This window comes from Aphelocoma coerulescens, chromosome 8 (assembly GCF_041296385.1).
Source record: "Aphelocoma coerulescens isolate FSJ_1873_10779 chromosome 8, UR_Acoe_1.0, whole genome shotgun sequence".
Lineage (NCBI taxonomy): Eukaryota > Metazoa > Chordata > Aves > Passeriformes > Corvidae > Aphelocoma > Aphelocoma coerulescens.
In genome coordinates, this window is record NC_091022.1 from 13,355,177 (window position 1) to 13,367,877 (window position 12,701).

General features: G+C 38.2%; 1 protein-coding gene across 4 annotated transcripts in view; it reads left to right on the forward strand.

Annotated features, from left to right (window-relative positions):
• COL11A1 (collagen type XI alpha 1 chain) overlaps nt 1-12,701 on the forward strand; it is a 132,941-nt gene that overhangs the window by 82,128 nt on the left and 38,112 nt on the right. For all 4 annotated transcript variants that reach the window (XM_069023255.1, XM_069023256.1, XM_069023257.1 and 1 more), the window contains 9 exons: nt 1,195-1,239; nt 1,370-1,423; nt 1,506-1,550; nt 4,559-4,612; nt 5,466-5,519; nt 8,992-9,045; nt 9,996-10,103; nt 10,866-10,955; nt 11,239-11,292. In XM_069023255.1, the coding sequence (XP_068879356.1) occupies nt 1,195-1,239; nt 1,370-1,423; nt 1,506-1,550; nt 4,559-4,612; nt 5,466-5,519; nt 8,992-9,045; nt 9,996-10,103; nt 10,866-10,955; nt 11,239-11,292 (558 nt within the window). The remainder of the gene's footprint in view (nt 1-1,194; nt 1,240-1,369; nt 1,424-1,505; nt 1,551-4,558; nt 4,613-5,465; nt 5,520-8,991; nt 9,046-9,995; nt 10,104-10,865; nt 10,956-11,238; nt 11,293-12,701) is intronic.

Genomic DNA, 12,701 nt, shown 5'->3' on the forward strand with positions numbered 1-12,701 from the left:
CATCTGCATTGTGAAAAAATGAGACAATTGCTAATAAAGACAGCAGATTGGGAAAAAAAAAGCAAAATGATAGAATCAAACAGCAGGCTTAAAATTATGAAAATCTTACTATATTGATCTGTTTTCAGGCCTTCACAAAGCTTTAAGTTCAGCTAGGGTATTAACCACATAATTAATACCATCAAACTGCTGGTATACTGAAGTGTTATGCTGATCATCAATGAGCCCATAAGTGCAGGTTTTCTAATGAGAATCAGATATTATTGTTTATCTTGCCAAAAGGGTTATCATGGTGTTTTATGCTACCACACATACAGGTCCTAGGGAAAGTTGGTCCCTGTCCTTGAAAGCATCACAGGCTGAGTAGCATTTCAAAAACAACACATAATTTTTATTCTGATAAGTGAAATAAAACCAACAGTAAAAAAAAAAAAAGGAGGGAGTGGGAACCCTGTCAAGAAAACAGGTGTATGCATTTAATTGGTTTTCAATAAAAGGAAGCTTTGTGCTAAAACATCTCTGATGATTACTTTGTTGCTGGTTTGTTTACCTCAGAGATTAGAAAGTACCAGCCATCAGTTTCCTTTCTCTACCTAAAAAATACTCTCTTGAATCTTAAGATTCATTACAATGCACAGCAATTCCAGTGCACAGCCTAAAGAAAAAATCCCTTTGCGCATGATTAGGAGATAATATTAAAGCAAAAAATCAAAGGCTGGTATTCTGTTCTGTATCTCTGTCAAATGTGTGTAATTTTGGTAGGTATTACAGTGCCCATTTCTGTTATAAATGAAGAGAGGCTTGCCCTTTCTTTTCTCTATTAACCTGTGGAGCTGTCCACGGGAACTTGGAAACTTTGTTTCTAAGGCTGTTCATGATGCCAAGTCCTTTAGACTACTGCAGAAGGACTCTGCTTGTTGTGTGCCACCTTCAATACTATTTTAATGTAGTTTAAAATATTCTAATGCCTCTGACAAAATCTGATTCTCAGGCAAATTTAGTGCATTTATCTACGAGTCCCAGCGAATTCAGAAAGACAACCAATTTTACCAAGGACCATGATTCTGTAAATTGAAATGCAAAGTCGATAGTTAAAGATAAAATAATATCTATAAAGGGAGTTGCTCTCTGCCTCCACTTTATCTCACAAATAGAGTGCCTGCTAAGATGATTTCTGTGAACTTTTCTTTCCAGGGATTGCATGGCAAACCAGGCCCCAGAGGACAGCGAGGACCAACAGTAAGTTCTTTTGATTTGAAATTTAGAAGCTTTCCTGTCTAAATTGCCTCCACTATACTGTGAAGAATTATTTTTATTAGATTATAGTATCCAATATTTATCATCAAGTGCATCTGTGTTAATTTGACAGGGTCCAAGAGGCTCGAGAGGTCCCAGAGGTCCCACTGGTAAACCAGGTCCAAAGGTAATTATCAAGCACACTGTATAGATTGGCTGTTTCTTTTAAATAAATGTAAATCCTTGAACATATTGTCTTTCCTTTCCAGGGCACTTCAGGCAATGATGGTCCTCCTGGCCCACCAGGCGAAAGGGTTTGTGAAAGCTATCTTTGTACATGTTGTTTTTCCCACTATATAGGAGTGTGATTGAGGGTGGGAGGGTTGTTTTATTTTCAGTTCTCCCTCTCATATCTCTGTGCTACTTTGACCAGAGTAACCAGAGGTAACAAAACCTCAGTTCCAATGAAGCTTTTCCCAAAGTTATGCATGGGTTGGCTGAAGTTTGCTGAAAGCTTCTTCCCTCTGTAGCTCAGTTTTGTACATATAGGACAGAGAGTACATACACACTGTTACATCCATGCCCTTTGTATATATCTATATGAATTACAGGTGTGCTCACCAGCTTAGGCTCTTCAGAATTCCTCACCTACTGCCTGTTTATTGGATTAGCAAACACTCAAGCCACCTCCAGAAGATTCTTTGTTGAAGCAACAGAGTTTTTTTGTTCTGATCAGCTAAGAATTCCCTTCAACCTATTTTCTGCATGCTTCAGAAATCCTACTGTTGTCTCTAAAACAAAATTTTCAAAGTCAACTCATTGAACAGCAGTAAATAGAAAAAGATATTAATAAATCATATTTGTAATGGCAGCACTTGAAAACCAAGTCAGTTTAAGTGGATGAGCTTTCTGCCAGAGTATTTTTGCAAAGCTTAAACTTTTCTTTTGTAGTCATATTTCACTAAACTGCTAACCTTTTCCATATAGGAAGCCTAAAGATCTTCTCCCAGTATCCACCCCAAGGTCCCAGTGTTCTCTAGGAGTCTTACACTTCAGGAGGGCGTTCCTTGTACATTTTCCCCAGCTCTATAATGTCACTTTTTTTGACATTAGCTAGGATGTGGGATGGAGAGAACTAGGCATAGACCAAGAAGGAAATGTAGGTTGCTTTACACTGAGGAGAATCAGAGGCAGACTGCCAGAAGGGGAACAGCAGATCCTCATGAAAGAGGAGTTTGCTGACAGCTCGAAGAGTTTGCAAGGAAGAGAAGTTGTGGGGGTACTAAAACAATGAGCAGATCAATCCCAAGATGAAGGCATCCCTGGAGAGAAACTGACAAAACAAAGAGATGAAGAATCATGGAGCACCGTGTCTCTCATCACTTGTGTAATATAAGTGTGAGGTATCTATTTGCTTCCCAACAGGGGTGAGTGTCAGCCAAAAAATAAGTGTCATCTCTACTCCTCTGAGACTATTTCACCTACCAAACATGAAAATAATAAATAATCCATTCTGTGTAGCTACTGATAAAATGACATTTAATAACAAAAATGAAAATGTAATTTTGATAACACAATGTTAGTATTCTAGTGCTTTTTCTCAAATAATACATCAGTCCACTGACTTGAAACCTGCAAGCCATATTGTGAATAAAAGGAAAAATGTAAAGGTTTTTCCTTAGAAAGCCTCAAAGTGTGAGAAGAGGAGAAATTTATGAGAATGGAGGTGCATTTAAATGTAGAACTTTGAGTTGTGTTCCTATAACCCAATTACTGAGAGTGACCAATTTCATTCAGATATTTTGAACAGTAGCTGAGTCAATTTTATTAGTTTTCCTCTATAAAGCTCCTCCTTTTTTTTTTTTAAGCTTTATGTTATGCCCAGAAACAAATGGGGAAATTTCATTTGTTCACAGACATGGCATATTGAAAAAAGACCCAAACCCTCATGTGGAGCATATTTGTGTGCTATGAAGACTTCAGAAACAGATTTACTCCTCTTTTAGAAGAAAAAAAAATATGGATAGGGCAGTAAGATCAAAGATTTCTCCCTTTGTCTAGAACTTCTTAATTGATTCAGATTTAGTATTTCAGTATAATAAAAGTCTGCCCTGGAATAAGATTTATGCAAGGTCAAATTCTCCCAGGCTGGGCACAAGGGACCCTCTCCCCCAGCTACATTGGTACACTGCTTTGCCCACTACAGGAGGCAGCTGTGCTCTGCAAGTGAGCCTGGGCTCTAAGGAATGAGCCTTATGGAACTCTGAGGAGCAAAAGGGTAGAATAATTTGGGGGATGTGGCCTCCTGCTTCAAGTCTTTTGCATCAAACCAACATTCCTAACACATTTGGACAGTTGATGTCATGGCAAACCCACACATGAAATACCAAATAGAACAGGATAAAGTCTTGCACTATATGACATGGGTACTTAGCTGTGGAACCACATAAAATGAATGACTGTTAAGATTTCACTTAGTGCCCTAAAAACTAAAGAGCAAAAATTATTTGCATAAGCTGACAAAGCACCTTTCAGCACATCAACAGTAAATTTTAAAAGCTGGCCTCTGTTTTGATTTTTTTAATAACAATTTCAGAAAAAGTCATGTAAGCTGTGTAAATATGTGCATAGATATTTACATGTGAACATACATGCACATACACGTGTGCACAATGCACTAAGTCAATTGATCATCTTTAGCTAAATTTCTAAAACCCTGCTGCATGAAAATTTTCTCTCTCCATATATCTGTATGTATACAAAAATATAAAAATAAAATATTCATATATCATGGGATTTTTCAACTATTTTTTGTAATAGAAAAAATACTGTATTTAATCCTTGGTAATGCTGAAAAGTTTATTCTATTTGGAATTTTGTACTGTTGCAGTGGTTTGAAATATCATCAGGGTTTAGGAATTGCTAAAGATGAATATTTGACGGAAAGTTAAAAAGATGACCAAACTATTAACTAAATCTCCTGGTTTATGCAACATAGAAGAACAGTGCTTCTAACTCACAGTTGGTTCCTACTTTATTATGCACAGTTTTAGGGGTAAGATGCAAACATATTTGATCCAAGTAGTTTTCCTCATTTTTTAACTGCATTTCTACACAAACACTATTGCTTTCAGGAAATCCCTCCAATGTCTATACATGTGAATTGTTGCTACCAATATTTATGTCAGTGCAGCTGAGGCTTCATGCTTAAATCCAGACATTATCTGCAGAGTTCCTATATCTCGTAATTGAAACAAAATTTTCAATCCAGTGTCAAGGCAGGTTGAGTAAAACTTTACTTGTTTGGTTGCCTTCAATCCAGGGACCGCAAGGGCCTCAGGGACCTGTTGGATTCCCCGGACCAAAGGGACCTCCAGTAAGTATCTCTTTTATTAAGGATGTGCAACAACAGGAATGGTAATTTTTATAGAGTGCTTCTGAAGGGAATACTTGAAAATTTATGTAAGGGATGGGTTATGTATAGATTACAAATATTCTTGTTGGGCCTTAAGGGTACGGGCTCACATATTCAAAGCAGTCACTGGTGCAGCTCTTAAGACATTCAGAGTAATGCACCAAACTGCAAGTCTGGTATGTCCTGCCACTGACCAGATAACACACTGAGTTAATGCAAAATACTACTTTTCTGCTGTATATTTTCTTTGAATGATTGATTCACTGAGGAAAAATGAAGAGGAAGGAGGCATTCATTGGTAGCAGAAATGTATAGAAGTAATGGCACATTTGAGCTGCCCCCTGAACTAGTTTTACTGCTCCTCTGGTGTGCCTCTGCTCATGTGGAGTACAAAAGCAACAAACCACCTGTAATTTTTCTTTTTCCCATGCATTTTTTATTTTATTTCCAATTCCAAAACCTGAAATGTCATCAAGTACTTCTGTAATGCTTAGATTTTTGTTAATTGAGTCATAAACCAAAGAAAAATGGAAGGGAAGTATAGGAACTGTCCATGATTTCTGAATTTACAGAAATCTATTTTGAACATGTTTGCATTTGACAACAGTCATTCTCCAAGCAATTGTTAAGACACATCAGGGAGGACACAAGGAAAAAATATTATTGAAATCCTAGCCAGCTAATATAGGAGCAGTAAAGATTTACCAAAGAGTAGTCTAGAAATAAACAGAGAGCAGAGATTCTGACAGCTGATTGCACACTTTTTTTGAGGATGGCTAAGAAATGGTTTGATTTATGTATTTTATAATTTCAGGGTCCACCTGGAAAAGATGGCTTGCCTGGGCACCCAGGACAGCGAGGGGAGACTGTAAGTAAATGTACTCTACTGTGTTAGTGTTGCCCTAAAGGTCATGATTATGTGATCAAAACCAAAGAAACAAGGGAAAAGGGAAGGAGGCTGGCACCACGAGCTTATATAACTGTACTTTTCTTGTAGATTGTGCATGAAAAAGCTTTATTATTCTCCCATGATACAAGTGTGTGGTTATTCTTTGATATGTCCAGTTAGTAACATCACAGTGAGATTAAATAGTCAATAGAAGTAAAAGAGATTAATACCCAGGTCTCAATTTAAATGAAGATTTTTCAGACAAGTACTTTTCTGACTGAATGCCATGTACCATAAATGGTAACATAAAAAAAAAATCTTATTGATGATAAGCAGCTAGAAAACTGAGAGCCCAAGACCTTTGGAAAGTAGGATCAGGAATGACTGAATCTATTAAAATAAAATTAAAATTTTAAACTATGTAACTCCTCTAAGAATCACAATTAATAATTTCTGGCATCAAAATGAAAAAGAATACTATGTAATACTTTTAATTGAATTAAATTTAATTGAATTTGAAAAACACACTATTTTTGTAGCGCCAAAACCTTACTCATATTCCACTATAAAATAAAATAAAAATTCTCACTTGGAATTTTCAGAGCTAGAGAAAGCCATAAGTTAATTTAGAGAGAAATTTTCTCAGCATGTAGAATGTGTTTTAGGCTCCAGCTTCACTGGAAATCTGTTAGTCACTGCTGAGTCACTTCCACTGCAGGAAGGAGGAGCACAGAGCTTGGAGTAACACATCCCTCTAAAAATCTCTATATTCTGCTGCTAGTACTGTAGATTGTGACATTGTAATGTTTTGCAATGATAGTGGCTTTTTTGTGTGTGAAACATTATTGACTCTTTCTTTGCTCTTTTCCTTTGCAAAGAGGCAAAGACTGGTGGTGTGTACCATAAGAATCAATTGTAATCGTTTACAATGCAGGAAGCTCAAACTTAATCTTTATTTTGCAATTTAAAAGTTACTATTTTCCCTTTAGTTTTACTGATCTGAACATGAGCCAGTAATGTGCCAGTACAGCAAAGAAAGCAGAGAGCATCCTGAGCTGCAGCAGAGGGATCTCTTCCTTCTGTTCAGCCCTGCTGAGGCCAGGAGCATCGTGTCCAGTTCTGGGCTCCTCAGGACAAGAGAGAGCTACTGGAGAGTGGCCAGGAAAGGGCCACTAAGATGAGTAAGGGATTGGAGCATCTCTGCTGTGAATAAAGATTGATGGAGCCAGGACTGCTCAGCCTAGAGAAGGCTCAGGTCCTACCCAAGTACAGAAATACCTGAAGGGAGCTGTAAAGATGGAGCCAGGCTCTTTTCCATGGTGCCCAGTGAGAAGAGGCAATGGGCATAAACTGAAACACAAGAGGTTCCATCTCAACATCAAGAAATGCTTTCTCTGTGTGAGGGTGACCAAGCACTGTCACAGAGTACCCAGAGAGGCTGCAGAGTCTCCATCTGGATATACTCCTGAGTGACCAGCTCTCAGCAGCCTGCTTCAGCAGAGCAGTCGGGCAAAATCACTCCTGAGGTCCCTTCCAACCTCAGCCATTCTGATTATATGATTTCTTGATTTCAGTCATGACTAGAAACAAAATAGTCAAAATACAATGAAACTATGGACTCTGCTACTGTGTGAAATTTGAACGAGGTCCCTCAGGATTCAGTCAGTGCTATGGTTCTCTAATTTTGTATCTCTTTGGGTATAGTAGAGTTAGACTGATAAAAAAACTTGAGTAACTTAGGATCAAATGCAGCTTTTCATTAGCATTGTTTTCTGCTCTGTGTGTTTGTGAAGTTGGGCCAAAATTATTTTTAAAATATTTTTCTCCCATGGGTTCTCATCTATGTGTTTTTGTAGAAAACCAAGATGGTTTTAAATCAATCAGTAGGCTTGTTGACTTTCTTTTCCTGATGAACATATCCACTTCAGGTTTTTAAATAATGTATAAATCAGAAAACTTTCATTGCACTCACTGATAGATCAGTATCAAGAATTCTGTTTCTTATTTAGACACATATCTTATTAAAGTTCATTGGTGCATATGGGCATTTCAGCAATTAGGGAATTGGGATAAGAGACATAGTCAAGCTTAACAAATTAGAGTCAGATTCCCAGGCTGCACTCTGCAGCTTATTTTTGGAATAATAAGCATATGTTGACAGCAACTGAAGTATCAAGAAACAAAGGATCTGCATTCTGCAAAATCAGAATAGCAGGTCCTCTCAAGGTGCTTTCAGTAAGTGGGTGTTGTTCAACATTCTTTGTCTTTCCTTAGAACAGGTTTACAGAGGAAGCTTTGATTGTGTAAAGGAAGGGACTCAGGAATGATTCCATCTGGAGCAGTTCTGATTTTCTGTTATCAGAAGAAAGGGATACTTTTGTCTTTTTTTTTCTTTTCTTTTTTTTTTTTCTTTTTTTTTTTAATCTGGATCATTTCAGAGGTCTGAGAGAGTGCCTCAGTTATGTGCCAAAATGAACCATGGTAACATCTGGCTGGCATAAAAAATAGAATCAAGTTGAGGAAGGTAGAAAAGCTTAAACTGGAACTGATGGAATAGGGCAACTATCAGTCAGACTGTGCCCAGAGGAAAGCTGAGAAGGACCCAATATTTGAAAAAGCTGGGGCCAGATGACCCCTTTGTTTTTGCACAGGTGAGCAGAGTAGGAGGCAGACACAGGCTGTTAGGCAGGCAGTACTGTGTAGGACCCTAATGTGATCCATCAGGAATGCACTAACACTATTCCAGTATTTGAAAGAAATAATTTAGCATAATTCAAAGATGCATTAAACAGTGCTATTATAAAGTGACATTCTCATTCAGTTTATTGACTAATTTTGGTCTGAAGTCTGGGGCCACTGATCAGAAAATGAAAATTCTGTAAAATTTACCCATGTTCTAAAAAACTGTCACAAAAATATTTCCTTTCTACTCTTTTTGTGGCACACATATTGCCTTTTTTACCATTTCTATATAACCTTCATCTTCCCTGGATCTTTATTTCTTTTCATTTTGTTTTTGTCTCACCTCCACTTTATCTTTCATGTCCTCCCACCTTAATCCTCCATCTGTGTCTTTCTTTAAAAAGCATTTCTATGTCGGGCTTTATGGTTCATAATATACATATGTAAAAGTGTGTTTTCAACTATCTTTTAACTGCATCATTTATGCATTCAAACTCATCTAATCAAGTTCTCCTAGAGAGATCTGTAAAACTGAGGGCAATTTTTACTGCTGTACCACCTCAGAGAGATTGGAACTGAGAGATGGAAGAGACATTAATCAGCATTTCATTTCTAAGCATACACAGGCAGAAAGGACTTCTCTTTTTTATTTCCTGAAGAGAAGGAATGTGTGACATGGAATTTTTCATTCACCTCTTCAGCACAGATATGAATTTTGCTCTTCTATCACTTGTCCAGGATAATGTAATATTCTATAATTATTTCACAGGGTTTTCAAGGAAAAACTGGTCCTCCTGGTCCTGGTGGTGTTGTTGGCCCTCAGGTACATAATTTCATTTCATAGTGAACTTCATAAGACCAACATTTAATGGTTAAATTATAGATAAGGCAGTTGCTTTTGTTGTATTAAAAGGACTGTATCAATGGTTGTATTAACTTTTGCAACTAAAGTTGCATAACAATATAAGTATATTATATAGTATTATATAATATACTTAGTAATCACCAGTGATTCCACAAAAAAAAAAGAAAATATTTGAGTTGCCTTTCCACTTTGTTTTATGTTTTGGGTTGGCTTTTTTGTTGGTTTGTTGTTGTTGTTTCAGGGGTTTTAAATGTGATTATGAAATCAGTGGTTTACAGATGTCAAGAAGACAGATTTCTCTACCATTAAACATTTTAGAAAGAGCAATGCAATCTGTGAATTTCTTGCCAGAGAAGAAGTTTCAGTAACTTTTAGATTGTGGAGGGATAAACTACCAAAATTGAATTTGATTTAACCTTACTAATTTTCAACTTAATTAAGCATTTGGAGCTTTTTTAGCTAATTCCCTCAGTGGAACTTTTGAATCTGCAGAGAGATCTTTCAACTCTTCTACCTTGCAATTCCTATTATTCAGAAAAACAACAGTACAGAAGTGTTTCAAGACAATAGTATCTGGATTTCTCTCCCATGTCCTTTTTGTAACTTTCTCCCATACACACCGTGTTTTAAAGCTTCAGTGCTTAAGGAACAAGGTCAGGATTTCACTCTTTGGAAGCTGCACAGACATGTCTTCAGGCAAAATGCAATGCAAGATTTATTTTATAGGACAAAGATATTTGTAAGTCAGCTTTGCCTGGAGGGAAGGTGAGGAATGTATGCTAGCCAGTGGTAATAGTGTTTGGTAACATAACAGCTGGATATTGAGCATCTGCTCCTCTCCACTTCCTCCCACACCCTGCAAGACATTAAATAACTTCAGGTGACTAAAGTTTTACTTTTGTGCTTAGGGTCCTACTGGTGAGACGGGGCCAATTGGTGAAAGAGGTCATCCAGGTCCTCCTGGTCCCCCAGGTGAACAAGGCCTCCCAGGTGCTGCAGGAAAAGAAGGTGCTAAGGTATGATGTGGCTTTGGGGAACAAATTTGAAGGGACAGATAATCTGTTGCCAGTGTGACATTTCAAATCATCATGTAGACATGCAGAATAAAATCAGAACATACAGTGTAAAATCATGATTGGCAGGTTTCACCCAGAAGGACTTGGAAGACTGGAAGATTCCAATTTTAGGGCTATGTCTGCTTCCACTGAAATAATGAGAATTCCCGTGAGCCAATAATTAATATTTTTGTAATAAAAACTAAAAAAAAAAAAAATTGCATATACTATGCATTCAATATGGAAATACTTAGTAATGATATATTCACACCAAGGTGGAAAATTGCACATTGGCATTTGAAGTCAGATGTGTAGTAGTGAATAAAGGGCAGAATTTCACTGAATAAATTTAACTCCTTGCTTACTTTTTGGCTACCACTGGGGAACAAGAAAAATATTACTTATCTAGTTACTATGTAATTCTATTCAATTTTTGATTATAAATGGGTATCAAAAATTTTTTTGAATGTATCTTTAAACATATTTTTTGGCTTGTTTTGTTTTTCACTATTTACATTCTATAACTAGTACTGTATTTTGTCATAGTTCATTATAAATTAGCCATAGACTACTGTACTGATGAAAGAATTAGTGGGTGAATAGCTGGGGGCACAATCTTTGTTTTCTTACTATAGCTAGGATCTGGTAGTTCATTTTCATTGCTCATTGTACATTGCACATTTTCAAACATATTTTTAAATCAAAATGTAATATGTTTCCCAGGGTGATCCAGGCCCTCAAGGCATTCCTGGGAAAGATGGACCAGCAGGTCTTCGTGGTTTCCCTGGAGAGAGAGGCCTTCCAGGTGCTCAGGTATAAGTGCTAGAGCAATTGGCATGATATTTCTAAATAAAAGAAACAAAGTATTAACTCCTTTATTTCATGAAGTCTTCTATTGCACTTAAAATAAATGCAGTAAGAGAACAGACATCAAATATCCAACATTGTCAAATATCATTGGCTAAATAAGAAGAAAGAAAATTATTCAGGTTTGCATTTTTGGATCTCTACATGTTTCCTATTATATGTGTTGCAAAATTACTCTTGAACTTTCCAGTTTAGTAAAGAAGTGTTCTTTTTCCTTTTCATTTTCTAGGGTCCAGCTGGTCTGAAAGGAGGGGAAGGCCCACAGGGTCCACCTGGACCAATGGTAAGTAAACATAATAATTTAATGGAAATATAAACAATATTACCTAATAACCTTTTTTCTTCTTTAGATGCTGTGGTGTTTTGATTAACACAGTCTGTAAAACAGCATACAGATCAAACTTCTACAAAGTATCCATAGTAATAAACATGCTAGGATTATGAAGGTTGAGAATGTCTGAAGCCTTCTGCCACCAGATTTAGTTATGATATTTACTTGCTGCTCAATACTTATACAAATTGGTTTTAAGATGAGAGGCATTTTCCACAGTGGAAAAATCCACAGATAGTGACTGGTGGACTCATGCTGTTGTGGTGGATGGCAGGTGCCCACCAAACTGCTTTATCCTCCTCAGCTGGACAGGAGAACACAAAATACATGGAAAGGCTTGGGAGTCAAGATAAGGACAGAGAGATCAGCCACCAGGTACCATGGTGGGCAAAACAGACTGGGAAAATGAGTTTAATTTATTTTCAATCAAATCAGAGTAGGATAGATAAAGAGAAACAAAAACAAATTCTGAAAACACCTTCCCCTCACCCTCCCTTCTTCCCAGGCTGAACTTCACTCCTGATTTTTGCTTTATCCTGCCCCCAAGCAGTGCAGGAGGATGGACAATGGGGGCTGCCCTCAGTTCATCACTCATTGCCACTCCATCCTCCTCATGGGGAGGACTCCTCACACTCTTCCTCTGCTCCAGTGTGGGGTCCCTTGGATGTGAGACAGTCCTCCAAGGTGCTCTCCAGCATGAGTCCTTCACACAGGCTGCAGTTCCTCATGAACTGCTCCAGCCTGGGTCCCCCACAGGGTGCAGTCCTTCAGGAGCAGGCTGTTCAGCATGGGTCACCCATGACCTGCCACAAGTCCTGGCAGCAAACCTGCTCCACTGAGGGCTTCTCTCTCCACAGGGCCACAGGTTCTACCCAGATCCTGTGCCAGTGCTGGCTCTGCACAGGGTCACAGTCTCCTTTGGGCATTGACCTCCTCCATGGGGTCCTCCATGAGCTGCAGGTGGATCTCTGCTCCCCTCTATCGTGCATTTTTTCCCCACTTCTTAAATACATTATCCACGAGGTTCTGCCCCTGTCACTGATGAGCTCAGCCACGGCCAGTGCTGGATCCATCTTGGAGCTGGCTGGCGTGGGCTCCACTGGACATCGGGGAAGCTGGCGTCTTCTCACAAAAGTCACCCCTGTAGTCCCCTGCTACCAAAACCTTGCCATGCAAACCCAACACTCCTGTGTTCCCTTTGTACAACTGTGTAAAATCATGTCATGCAGGAATTTTCCTTCTTGGCATTTGAAGCTCAATAGTAGAGTGTGCTTCATGTTACCTGTCCTCTGTTGTCATGCTTTATGCAAAGAAGTTCTACAAGGATGCGCTGGTATTCAAAACATGGTAGAGTTATTCCC